Source organism: Grampus griseus, assembly GCF_964374135.1.
Source record: "Grampus griseus genome assembly, chromosome: 1".
Taxonomy (NCBI): Eukaryota; Metazoa; Chordata; class Mammalia; order Artiodactyla; family Delphinidae; genus Grampus; species Grampus griseus.
The window spans coordinates 182,867,194-182,880,224 of record NC_139017.1 but is presented as its reverse complement, the minus strand read 5'-3'; the positions used below and the strand labels follow the sequence as shown (position 1 = coordinate 182,880,224).

The following is a 13,031-nucleotide window of genomic DNA, read 5'->3' as shown; positions in this document are numbered from 1 at the left end:
AAGGGGCGGGGCTGCGCACGCGCGGGCGCGGCGAGGGCGGGGCCTCCCTGCCGGCGTCCAGGCCGGGAAGCCGTGGCGCGTGCGTCCCGCGGCCGCCGCGTGCACAGGCCGGCAGCCTTCGGCTCCCGGCTCTCGGCCCTTGGGCGGCCGGGGCGCGCCCCGCGGGGAGGAGGTGGGTGGGGGCCCTCAGGAAGCTCTGCACCCGGCCTGGAGCCCTCGGAGGGGTTCCGCGCGGCCAGGCTCCGGTCCTCCTCCTCTTAAGAGTCCGAAGGCGCCGTGGTCACATCGGCGGGGTGCGGGGGAACCGCGGGAAACAGAATTGTGTCCGGGCCGGAGCCGAGGACAGTCGGTCACATTGCGCCCCCGCGCCAGCTCCGAGCTGGCGCGCCCTCTACCGAGTCACACGGGGGCTCCGAGAAACACGGGCCAAGGGAATGCCGGTGCCCCCGTGGACGAGGGAATGCAAGTGTGAGCACGTGTATGTGATGCTCAGGCGACGGCGGGGTCAGCGCGGGCAGGTGTGCGCACGCAGGGGCACGGTGCTTCTGGCAGCAGGTGTAGGGATTCTTTTCCCGGCCGCTCTCCATCGAACCTGCCTGGGGTCCTCCTGCCTGGGGTCAAGGGAGACGCGGAGCAGCGCCCCTCCGGCTGTGAAGGGTCCAGCCCAATGGGGAGAGCGGCTCTCCCTACCCCCCACCCAAGGAGGAAAACTTGAGGCCACTAGAAGGAGGCCCACGCTGGCAAGAGTGAGAAGGGAGAGGCCCTAGGATGCGGCCTGAGAGTTATGCCGGTGGGCGGCACATGCTGCTCTGAGGCCCGTCCCCAGCGCCCCGCCTTGAAGCTGGCTGGAGCTGAGACTCTCCCATCTGTCGGGTCACGACCATCCTCACGCAGTGGGCCAGCACAAGAGGAGACCTCATTAGTCCATCACTGACTGGAGGAGCTAGAGTTTGGCCATAAGTCCCTGAGTCCAGGCCGGGGACCACCCCCAGGTGAGCCTAGGCAGGGGTCCTGACCTCCACTCCCCTGGGCTCTGTGAGGTGGGCACCCGCTCAGCCAAGCCTGGGCCTTCTCCCCTCGGGGCTCAGTTTCCCCAGGCAGGACTGCCTTAGAGGAAGGGTCCGCCATGGCTCTCTTCTGGGTGCTCAGGGTTAGGGAGGAAGACCCTGAGAGCTCACCGGGGGACCAGATCCCCCAGGCCAGGCACAAATGGCTGCCAGTCACACAGATGCAGGGGCTCTGATGCCTCAGCTGCACTCCTGCCCCTCAGCCCAAGCCACAGGACAGAGGCTGGTAGCCAGAAGCCAATCCCGGGACTGATGCTCATGTGGTCGGGCTGGGGCCCTGCAAGGGGCCTGAGTCTGTGGCCAGAAGAGTCCTGACAGGAAGGGCCTTGTCCAGTGGCATGGGGCCACTGGGGCCGGGGGTCACTGGGCTGGGGGGAGTCACAGCTCCGTGCCCCAGCCTCCCTCCTGTTGCCACTGTGGGGTCCTTGTGGGGGTGTGACGAGAGAGCAGCTATTTTGAGTTACTGCCCAGGTGTTTCACTGTATGACTGTCCTGCTTACACCCAGAGCCTGGACATTCAGATGAGGACCAACGCTCAGGACTCCCACCCCAAGTTCCTGCCTTGCTTTTCCTGGGCACCTTTTAAAATAACCACTCAGAGCTGAGCCCATGAAAGTCAGTGACTGCTGCTGCAACCACCTTACAAGTTCTAGGTGCTTGCTACCCTGCTGGCCATCTCCTGGTCACTGGTGACCTGGATGGAGGACTGCCCTTCCCCTGGCTCCCTGAGCACACACACCGCCACCCAGTGCGCGCACGCGCACACACACACACCCAGCGCACACGCACACACACCTAGCACACACACACACCCAGCACACGCACACACACACACACACCCCACCCAGCGCACACGCGTGAACAAACACACACCCAGCGCACACACACACACCTAGCACACACACCCCCACCTAGCGTGCGCGCACACACACCCAGCGCACACACACACACCTAGCACACACACCCCCACCCAGCGCGCGCGCGCACACACACACACCCAGCACACACACACACGCCCAGCGCGCACACCCACCCACCCAGCGTGCACACACACACACACACACCCAGCACACAGACACCCCCGCCCCCCCAGGATCTGTAAGGAACACATTTCGTGCGTGACTCTTTGTGTGAGGGCTTGAAACTGGGCCTTCATCAAAATGACCCCGGGGTTTTCACCTCCTCCAGGTACGAGCTCGGATGCAGAGGGAGCCCCCTGTGGGCCACCCCCCCCACCCCGTGTGGGTGGCTCGTGCTTCCTCATTCGGAAGGTCATGATCTCAGCCCATCGCTCTGGGTTTTCCAACTTAGGGTGACAGTCGCCCCTCCTGCCCCCTGCTGTCCCTGAGGGCCTTGGAGGATGGGGTCAGGGTTGGAGAAACAGGCTTCTTCCTACCGCGGCTCCCTTCCCTCCCCCTCCTGTCCTGCTGGCACCCCTCTGAGGGCGCTCCCGCTAGCTCCCGCTACCTGCTTCCTCCCCCTTTTTCCTCACTCGTTGAGCCCATCCTGGCATCTGCTTCTCTTCTCAGAGGACTGAACTGATACAGTCTGCCCTCTGTCCTCGCGTCCAGTAAGCCCTTGGAAGAGGATCTGAAACTGCTTCACAGCCAGGAGCAAGTGCACACAATCAGCTCCGACGCTGCCCTTCTCAGGACACCCAGACCCAGACTTCCCACCCAGAGGAATGGGTGATGACAGTAGGACTCCAGATGAAGGAGAACACTTGGGGGTCCCCAAGGGCCAGACTCTGCCCCCCGGGGAGATGGACGGGAGCTGTGGAGGCACAGCTGGGGCCAAGTCTAAAATCAGATGTGGTCTTTATTGAGATGATAGCGATTCCCCAGGATGAGCAAATATGGGGTGTCAGGAGTGGCAGCACCAGCCACTCTAAGACCATCCTCACCGCCCCCCCCCCCCCCCCCCCGTCCTCAGCCAAAACGCAGTCCAATGAGGCCTCAGCCTGGACTCCAGCCCAAGGAGGGGCCGAGGGAAGGGAGTCAGGCTCGGAAGTCACATGGAGCCTAGTGACTGTCAAGGCAGCTTGCTGGAAACAGGGCCGAAGCAGGGTGGGAAGCAGAGAGGGGGCCCCAGGAGGCCGGAGGCAGCGCAGAGGGACACTAGCCCCGGGCCTGGAGTGCGCGGTCCTCGGGTTACCATGAAGAGCCCAAGACATCCTGGCAGCGAAACTCGGGGTGCCGTCGAGGGGAGCTGGCAGGCAGCTCCCCTAAGGAAAGGGCAAGGAAGGGGTGGGAGTGCCAGGCCTGAGGCTGACCCCAGCTCCAAGGATCCCCACTGAGCCCCCTCACGGCCCTCTCCCTGCAGAGGTGGGGCTCCCAGCCCCCAGTGGGCAGAGGCCAGGAGAGCCTGAGAGACTGGAGAACATCAGCGGGGTCGTGGCCATGCGAGGAGGGAAGAGCACCGGCCGAGGGCTGCGGAAGGGGCCCGGCTGCAGTGCCGGCAGAGTCCTAAGGAGCCCACGATCGCAAATGAGGATCAGGTGGCCCCCAAGAGGGGTCTGGAGGCAGCCTCACCCTGCACCAGTCCAGGCCAAGTTCCAGGACAGCGGGACCAGCCGCTGGAAGGGGGGCCAGGCGAGCTGCATGGGGGTCAGGAAGAGTCTTCCGAGGTGGACAGACAAGAGCTGGCAGAGCTGCTGGCCCAGCCAGGAGCCCGGGGTCGCCTTATTTGCAGTACTCCTTCCTGAACTCTGGAAGCCAAGGGGACAGGCGGGTGTCTGCCCTCTGCCCCTCTGCTGCGGGGGAAACAGGGCAGACTACCATCAGGGCTGCCCAGGGACTTCGGGGGCACTGAAGCGGCAGGGGACTCCTGCCCGCAGGGCTGGCTGGTGCCTTGGGGCTCTGAGTGGGTGGCAAGGGATACAGCCCAGCTCTGAGATGGGCAGGGGTCTCCCCCCGCACCTCAGCTCACCTTTGTCCAAGTCGATGCTCTTGGCGGGCAGGGGGCTGTGGGACAGCTCAACCCTCTCCTTCAGGAGGTTGTTTTTGTAACCTGATGCAGGGAGAGAGCAGGGTGAGGTCTCAGAGACGTGCCTCCCTCACCCCAGGCCTGGGCGCCACAGTCTGTCCCTTTGGTCTCCCTCACCTAGTCGGATGTCCTCCCTCCTGTAAAGAGGCTGGTCGCCGGCAGCCACAGCAAACTCCACCATGTTCACGTCCTTCCTGGAAGCGGGAGGGTGGTGGGAGGTTAGAGCGGTGGGCAGGTCTGCCTGGTCCCCGGGAGAGCCGGAAGGGGCACTCACCCCTTGGACTTGGACTTCTTGTCGGAGTATTCGTAGCCTGGGGAGGGAGAGTCGTGTTGGGAGCAGCCTCCCCCTTCCCCAGCGCCCCCCCCCCCAGCCCACAGGAACCCTCGCAGCCCAGGCAACGAGGCTCATGGGGCCCTCTGCTCGGACCACTGCGCCCCAAGTCCCGCCTCCGGCCGGGAAAGGCTTCCCAGTGCTGGCCTCAGCCCCGGCGTCGCGAGTCCCCCCCCACCCCCCGCTCACCTCCGCGGCGGCGCTGTCGGGTGGCCAGGATGACCGTGATGAGCAGCAGAATGAAGAGCAGCAGCGTGGCCAGCACGTAGCCCAGCTGCTGGAAGAAGTGGGCCCGGCCCTCGGGGACGATGACGTTGATGACGCTGCGGCCGCGCGTCAGCGTGGGGTCTGCGGGGGCCGGGCGGGGACCGTGTCAGGGAGCGCGCAGCGCGCCTACCCGGGCCGGCCTCAGCCCGCGGGGCCCTCCCCCCGCAACGCTGGAGTCCCTGATTTGGGGCCGGAGGGGGCCACAGACGTGCCTCCTGCACCTGGGCCGGGCGCGCCGCTGTGGCTGGAACCGTTGCCCGGCGAGTCCCGCGGGGGCGGCCGGGCGGCGGGCTCGGTGACCTTCAGGTGGAAGACGCGGCGCTCGTGCAGGCCGCAGTAGTGGTGGTGCAGGTGGCAGGAGTAGGTGCCCTCGTCTGCCGGCTCCAGCGGGTCGATGCGCAGCGAGAAGTCACCGCGCGCAAAGGCGTCCGCCCCCACCGCCACGCGCTCCCGCAGGAAGGGCGGCCCGTAGGCGCGGCGCTCGCCCGACGCGTACAGGTCGAGCAGGCGGTCCGCGCGGTCGTGCGGCACCCCGGGCGGCTGCCGGTCCCAGTGCACCACCTGCTGCGCCTCCTCCAGGTGCCGGTCGGTCCACACGTGCGCGCGGTTCACGCACGTCAGCAACGCGGGCGCGCCGCGCTCCACCGCCAGCACCTCCTTCTCGCCGTCCCAGTGCGCGCCGGCGGCCCGGGCTGGGGGAGCGAGGCCGGTCAGGGACCCCGGGCCGGGAGGGTGCCCGGAGGGAGCGGGGCGGGGGGTGGGGGCAGGAGTGGGAGAGCACAGGCCGGGAGTGGGACACACTCACGGTCGTCGGTGACCTCGAGGCGCACGGCCAGGCTCTCGTAGAGGTGGCAGTAATGGTGGTGCAGGTTACAGGTGTACAGCCCCTCGTCTGTGTCCTCCACCGCTACGCACCGGGGGAACCCAGCAATGAGCTCCGCGGCCTCGCCCGCGCCCCCGCCCGCGCCCCCGCAGCCCCGCCCCCTCTCGGTCCCTCGGGCCGTACCGCGGATGAGCAGCGAGAAGTTGCCGTCCTGGAAGGCGGTGGGGGTCAGCAGCAGGCGGCCGCTGTCGCGCGGCTCGTACACGCGCTGCTCGCCCGCCGAGTACATGTCCACGAGTCGGCGCGCGGAGCCGCCGGCCGGGCCGCCGCTGAGGTCCCAGTGGACCACGCGCTGGCGGTCGTGCAGCCGGTCTTGCGTCCACACCATGCGCGGGCTCTGACAGCGCAGCACCGCCCGGGCGCCGGCTGCCCAGCTCACTGCAGACTCGGACACCACGGAGCTGCCGGGGGTCGCGGGCCCGGCTGGCCCTGGTGGAGAGGGGAAGTGACCGCGGGAGGGGTGAGACCCAAGGGGACAGATACAGGATGGGGCTAGCAAGGGTTCCCAGGGGAGGGTGGTCACTAACCTGAGGACAGAAGGACAGAAGAGCCTGGAAGGAGAGGAAGCAAGAGTCATACTGTGGAGGGGTCACCCACCCGAACCGGCCCCCACTTGGCTCCCTGGGCCCCTTCGGTAGTCCTTGCTGAGGTGGGTGCTAGTGACACCCTCTTAACAGGTGGAGGTAAATCCAGAGAAGCCGGGAGGGCAGAGGCGGGGGTCTCCTTCCCCCCCACCTCTCCCAGGCCCCCGCTTAATCCTCATGGCCATCTGCCCAGGCTGCGGGTGAGTGGTGGGGCCAGGCCAGCTCTGTATGTGTGCCTGTCACCAAGCGCCACATTCAGGAATGGTGGCCACCCTAAACATCACTGCAGCAAGGCCACAAGAGTACCAGCGCCTGACACCTTGGGCTGGTTTGCAGGGCTTCTGCACGTGCATATCCGGAGTGGCACCTGCCCGGGGGCCATGCCTCACAAGCCCGCCCTCCAGGGTCCTCAGACGGCTGGCGCCCCACCCAGGAGCCCCCTCGGCCTTCCCGAAGGGCAGAGGTCTGAAGCACGAGAAGGCTGGAAGTGGGGAGTGACCCCACCATCTGCCACCCCACACGCCAAATTCCTGCTCCAGAGATGTGGCCCGGTGCCCAGCCGGATGGAGGAATGTGCCGGGTCAGCAGGCCAGCCCGGCAGGGGTGGGGTGGGGGGGGGTGAGCTCCGGGGCCTGGGAGCAGACCCTGCGAGCCCCCCCCAGTCCCCCACCCACTCCCCTCCTGACAACAGAGAAGCACAGGCCTGAGGGGCGTCCCAGAGAAGTCGGGGGGCGCCAGGGAGCCCAGGAGGAGCCCCCGCCTTGGCCTCCCTCCCTGCCCGGCCCGTCTCCAGCGTCCAGTGAGGGGAAGTTCTGTGGGACCTGACGTGAGGCCTCACCACCTCCACGTCCTGGGGGCCTTCTCGTGGTGAGCAGCTCCCTCTGAGGCCCCCAGACCCACCCCTTCCCAGCTGAGGCACCCCCCCCCCAACCCTGGGCTCGGGCTCAGACCCACCAGCGGCTCCCGCCCCCCGACCCCGCCCCCACACCCGAACTCACTCTGCAGAAGCACAAGTTTCCAGAGCAGGACCCGGGCCCGCAGCTCCATGGCGCCTGCCTGGCCCGCCTGGCCCGCCGGCGCTTTGTCTTACTCAGGCTCTAACTCTCCAGAAAAACAGCCCGGCCCCCTCCCCCTCCCCCTCCCCTCCCCAGCACCCGCTGTGACATCAGAGCAGACCGCCCCCTCCGCTCCTGCCCGGCCCCTTGGCCTCCCCGCCTTCCCCCGGTCCTTGGTCCTTGGCCGGCCTGGTGGGAGGTGTCAGGCCTTGGCCACTGTGTTCCCAAGGGTGAGGGGAGTCACTCTGGCTTGGGTCCTGGAGAAGGTGGCAGTAGCCCAGCCCAGAAGGGGCAGGGGGGCCTGAGGGTATGGCCCCAGATGCCTCGTGGGTGTCTGTGACATGCATACAGAGCCCTTCTGGGGCCACTGCAGGTCTGGGGTTCTGGGGGGAGTATCTCCTCACCAGCATCTCTGTAAGTGAACACTGGCCAAGGCATCCCCCCACTGCAGGAGAGCAGAAAGGCATCCTGGGTCTGACCCCAAGGACCCCAGGCTGCCAGACCACCAGGTCTTCCCGTTGGCCCTGTGGTGACCCTTCGCCTCTGGGGGCTGCGTTTCCTCAACTGTGAGGTGGGGATAAGAGTCGCACGGGCCCTAGGGAGGTAGGGGGGCCCCTTCCGGAGAGCATGATGGGCACTGCTGTTCATCAGTCATCTTCAGCCAGCCAGGGGGATGAGGGGTGAGGCCCCTGAGAGCTGAGCGGGGAGCCGGGTGACCCCCTGTCCTGGTGCCCCCACCCCATCTGCCCACCATCAAGAGCAGAAACACCACCCAGACCCGGGTACGGTGCTCCCAGGATCACCCCCCACCCCTCCCAGAGGGGAGGAAATGAAGTGGGGTATGGGAGCCTTCCCAACAGAAGGCACAAATTTGAAGCTCTGGGAGAACTTACAGAGTCACGTAAACAAATGTGAAATAACAGAGCATGCACTGTGTACCAACCCACTCTTTCTAGTTAAGCAAACCTCAAACAAAAGAAAAGAAAAAAATCCACCGAACGACCACAAAAACCCACGGTGCATTTTTGGACTGCCCATTTGGACTGAATTATGGTCACAGGCCCAGGCCCTGTTGGGCTGGAGTCTCTCTTGAACGCTGCCCTGGTCCCCAAGTCCTCAGACAAGCAAGGAGCCCAGCCCAGCCAGACTCTTGGGCTCCGGGCAAGGGGAGGAGGCTGCTGCTACTGCAGCAAGAGGGAATGAGGGCTGACAACAGGTAGGACCCACTGGGAGGACACAGGGCTGTGAGGACGCCCCACCCCCAACCTAACGGACCCATTTCCTCAGCAGGATCCAGACCCTGGGAGGCGGAGCCCCCTTTCCAAACTGGAATCAGGACTTGTCTCCGCACCCCACCCCCAGCTCCTCAAGGGCCTTTCATTCTGGATAAACAAGCCCTGCCTGGCTGGCCTTGAGGCCTGGCCTCTCCTCCTGTTTTTCTAACTGGTTTATATTAGCACTGGTGGCCTCCTTCCCAGCCCTCCTCCCTCCTCTGCGCCCCCGCCCTTGTCTGTCTCTCTCCATCGGCCTCGACCGCTCTATTGCTCCATCTCAGGCCTCTGTTCCTGCCTCTGGCTGCCAGGCTGTCTCTCCTCCATAGAGGGAAGATGTCCAGGCAGGGCTGGAGGGAGGCAGAGACGGCCCAGGTCCGGCCCCTCAGTCTGGAAGGGGAGCAGGGTCAGCTCCCAGCGCTGAGCTAGGAGCCTGGAAGCACCCGGGCCACACCCTAACTCCCTGCAGAGCCCTCCCTCTCTCAGCCCTGCGTGGAGGTCGGTGGATTCCTGGCAACGCAGATCCAGCCCTCGGCTCAGCCCCAGTACAGAAGTCTGAAGGAGGAAGCACACTCCTGGCACCACTGGGCAAGGATGGACAGGGCAGGGGAAGGCTACAAACCCCTCCTCCCTGCCCCATCCTGTTCTCTCTGCTTGAGCCCACCTCCCCAGTCCTTGGCAGGAAATAGCCGCAGATGAGAACAGAGGCCCAGGAGAGAACAGACCGGAACTAAACGGCTGCAACATCACCATGGTCCTCCTGAGCTCCAGCCCAGCCCCAGCCAGACCAGAGCCCTGGACCCACGTCCCCCTCCTAGGAGTCCAGGCCAGACAAGGCGGGTCAGCCAGCGAGCCCCACTGAGACAGACTCAGACTCTGGCTCCAATCCTGGGGACCCGGACATTCCAGGCAGCCAGGATCACTGGGAGGAGAAACCACAGGCACTCAGAGGCACAAGCAGACACACAGACACGTGTTCACACACGCTGTCATTCAGCAAACGCTGCGCACCTACTGTGTGCCAGGCACTGGGACTCAGCACCGCACCGGCTGCCAAGCTCCTGCCCTCTTGTAGCTGTTAGAGGGCAGACAGCCTGCAGACCCAGCTGCTGATGAATGAGGGCATTTTAAACATGGCGAGATTAACGCAGGTAAGGGGCTCCCTCAGCCAGACCAACCAGGACAGCCCCTCGGGGACCCACACCCACAAGTGAATAGCTAGGCTGGGGCCCAGGAAGCTGCCTGCCGGGTAGGGGAGAGCGTGCTGGGCTCTCACGTGAAGTACGATGAGGCCTAAGGGGGTTTACATGCGGGAGAGATGTGGTCTGATGATGCAGGAAACGCCAAGATGGTTAGTTTAGACCTGTCAGGATTTACACGAACACATCAGGGAAATGGACAGAGTTCTGAGATGCTCCCCAGGGCACCCAGCCCGTTTCCTCCCCCAGAGTGTGACCAACCTTGGCGGGATAGCCCTTCGCACCCACGTGACAGACGTGACTGCAAGTTGCTCCCTGAGGCAGAGTATGCATCTCAGCCGGACAAAAAGCCTCAGCTTCTCTGCCTGCTGGGCTGTGAAAGGGCCCATGGGGTTGACCCAAGTGCAAAACCCTGAGGCCCCAGCCACCCCCCCACCCCCCCACCCCCGCAAGAAGAAAATGGATCTCAGTCCTACAACCGCAAGGAATGGATTATGCCACCCACCAGATTAGCCTGGAAGAGGACCCCAGGTGAGGACACAGCCCTGCCGACACAGGTTTCCCCTGGTGAGACCCTGGGCCGAGCTCCCAGCAAACTCACACCCAGACGCGTGCCCCACGCAGCCGTGCGGCAACGAACATGCCGAGGGAAGCTGCTGAATTCGCGTTGGTTTTTGATGCAGTAACAGGAGACAAATAGGACTGTCTCCCTGAGCAAAGCAGGGGCAGGACTTAAAAGGACAAAAGCACAGGTCTCAGGGATGGTGTCTTGTTAGGGACTGGCTTGTGGGCAGGTCGCTGAGCAGCAGGGTCCCTGGGGTGTCCTTGGGAGCTGCGCTGACCCATCATCAGACAAGGTGAGGCCAGAGCGTGGGGCCGTGTCACAGGCCACGGCACTCGCCATGTCCCCCTCACGCTGCTTTTGTGCTCATTCTGACCAGGTCTCGTACAAGCACCAGGTTACTTGTGAGTGTGTTGGTCCTTCTTCTGGGGACCTGGTGGCCTGCCCGGTGCCGGGGCTCACCCCGTGAGGCAGGGGCTCTGCAGGCCCCATGTCCGAAGAGCCGGGTGTCCCGTGGAGGCTCTCTTCTCCTTCCGGTGGAGACCACAGGTCAGACAGAGGCTGGGAGATCATCAATCCACTGAGACACTGATTCGAAAATACAGACGAGAAAATCTGGAAATATAGATCCATTATTTCATGGGCCAGCCAACCCTTTTATCTTGAGAAAACGTCAGGGAGCCAAGATCAAGGATTTTAGCGGTCGTGGTCAAACCCACATCAGTGGTTTCCTGCGTGGCATTAACAGGGTTCAGGCACCCCTCATTGTACTGCACTTCGCAGACTGTGCCCTTTTTACAAACTGAAGTTTTGGGGTGACCCTCTGTCAGGCAAGTCTATCAGTGCCATTTTCCCAACAGCGTTTGCTCACTTCATGTCTGTGTCACACTTTGGTAGTTCTCACATTATTTCAAACCTTCCACCAGCAAAAAATTCTGACTCGCTGAAGCCTCAGATGATGGTTAGCATTTCTTAGAGACAAAGTAGTGTTAAATTAAGGCATGTAAAATTTAAAAAAAAATATATGGGACTTCCCTGGTAGTGCAGTGGTTAAGAATCCACCTGCCAACGCAGGGGACACGGGTTCGATCCCTGGTCTGGGAAGATCCCACATGCCGTGGAGCAACTAAGCCCGTGCGCCACAACTACTGAGCCTGCGTGCCACAACTGTTGAAGCCCGCGCGCCTAGAGCCTGAACTCTGCAACAAGAGAAGCCACCGCAATGAGAAGCCCGTGCACCGCAACGAAGAGTAGCCCCCACTTGCCGCAACTAGAGAAAGCCCACACGCAGCAACGAAGACCCAACGCAGCCAAAAATAAACAAATTTTTTAAAAAATTAAGGCATGTACGTTTTTTAGACATAATGCTATGGCACACTTAATAGCCTACACTTTAAACATAACTTTTATATGCGCTGGGAAACCAAAAGGTTTGTGTGCCTCGCGTGCCTGCGGTGGCCCGAACCGAGCCCGCAGCGCCTCTGACGCCTGCCTGCATCCCGTTTGGCTCGTTCTGTTCGTGAAGGTGCAGGGACGCCGGCCGGATTGTATGGGTCATAGACTCGAACCATGACCTCAGGCTCCGAGGTTGGCCATTGTATATTCTTCTCTCCCATCACGCCAGAAGTGTTTCCTTACCGCCCTTATCGATTCATCAGTTTTGCAGCCAGGAATCAAGGACCACAGACCTGACTCCTAGCAGATTTCACCCGTGGTGCCTCTCACTGCGGGAGTTAACAAAGTTACAGAGTCCCCAGGTCCAGCTGGTTGCTGGCGCCTTGGGAAGGCCAGGGCTGACAAGCTTAGAGCAGCCACCAGGCTGGCTTCCTGGGGGCCGCGAGCGCTGCTTCCACGTGGACGGGCGCCCTGGGTCCCTGGCACCTCACCAAGGAGATTTACCTTTAAATGCGATGCTTCCAGAAAGGGAGCCCCTTCACCACGGGTTCTGGTGACAGCGAGGCTCCCTTCAGCAGCTCTGCTTTATGAAGAGGGGCTCGAGCTCCCCACAGAGGGTGTGGGGGAAGCCACGGGAGGGAGGGAGGGTGGTCCGTGGTGTCCTGCCTGCAACACAGTCCCTCAGCCACCCCGAAGCCTTGACCTGGCCTCCCTGCGGCCCTCGGCATGGCCACCAACGCCCCTCGGCCCTGCAGCCTGGAGGGCTCCCACCTCCCCTGCCCGCCCAGCCTGCCAGCCCAAGGACTCCTCTGCTGTCGGGGTTAGGGGGGTGGGAGGAGTGGGGGTGAACCTACCACCAGACTCCCCGAGCTTCCTGGTCCCGACTGGACCCAGGGCCACCCCTCGGGCACCGTCCTGAGTGGTTCCCTTCTATCACTTCCTACAGAATTTTCAGTTTATCTGAAGAATCACTGGCTTCACATCTGTATTAAGAGTTTCTTGTGGTATTTTGTCCTGAACTCTGAGGGCCAGTTGAATGAGATACATTTACAGACACTCCATTACAGCCTGTGCTGTCTCATGCCCACACCACCCCAGCGAGACACGTCCAACTCCTCTGCCTGTCCTGTGGACTCGGGCCGGACTGCAAGTTCCGGGTCATCTGCTTCTGGTGCACAGGGGCCCCCGGCCCTGACCTGGCCCCTGGGGACAGTGTGGCAAGTGTCGGCCTGTCTAGTGAGGCTGTTTCCTGTCGCATCAACAGTCAGGGACCCCGGAGACGGCCCCCGGGACACCACCACTGCCACCCGGCTGCACAGCATGTCCAAAAGCCAGAGAGCGGAATCTCTTTTAAGGTGTCACGTACTTCCCCAGGATTCAGTCACGAGAGTGTGTTTACCTCATAGAGCCTTCCGACCTGCAGGTACTGGCG

At 63.3% G+C, this 13,031-nt stretch overlaps 1 protein-coding gene across 4 annotated transcripts; it reads right to left on the bottom strand.

Annotated features, from left to right (window-relative positions):
- Positions 1-2,867: 2,867 nt before the first annotated feature.
- MXRA8 (matrix remodeling associated 8) lies at positions 2,868-7,219 on the bottom strand. Of its 4 annotated transcripts, none has more exons than XM_082657197.1 (10): positions 7,116-7,219; positions 6,061-6,084; positions 5,657-5,962; positions 5,456-5,557; positions 4,863-5,342; positions 4,573-4,731; positions 4,327-4,363; positions 4,170-4,246; positions 3,996-4,076; positions 2,868-3,819 (listed from the first exon to the last, which is right to left on the bottom strand). In XM_082657197.1, the coding sequence occupies exons 1-10, from the start codon at positions 7,162-7,164 to the stop codon at positions 3,749-3,751; spliced, it is 1,386 nt and encodes a 461-aa protein (XP_082513323.1). In that variant the 5' UTR covers positions 7,165-7,219; the 3' UTR covers positions 2,868-3,748. The 4 variants fall into 4 exon arrangements, with proteins under 4 accessions (XP_082513323.1, XP_082513325.1, XP_082513324.1 ...); XM_082657199.1 differs by having other exon boundaries at positions 2,868-3,774; XM_082657198.1 differs by having other exon boundaries at positions 4,872-5,342.
- Between the last annotated feature and the right edge of the window lie 5,812 nt (positions 7,220-13,031).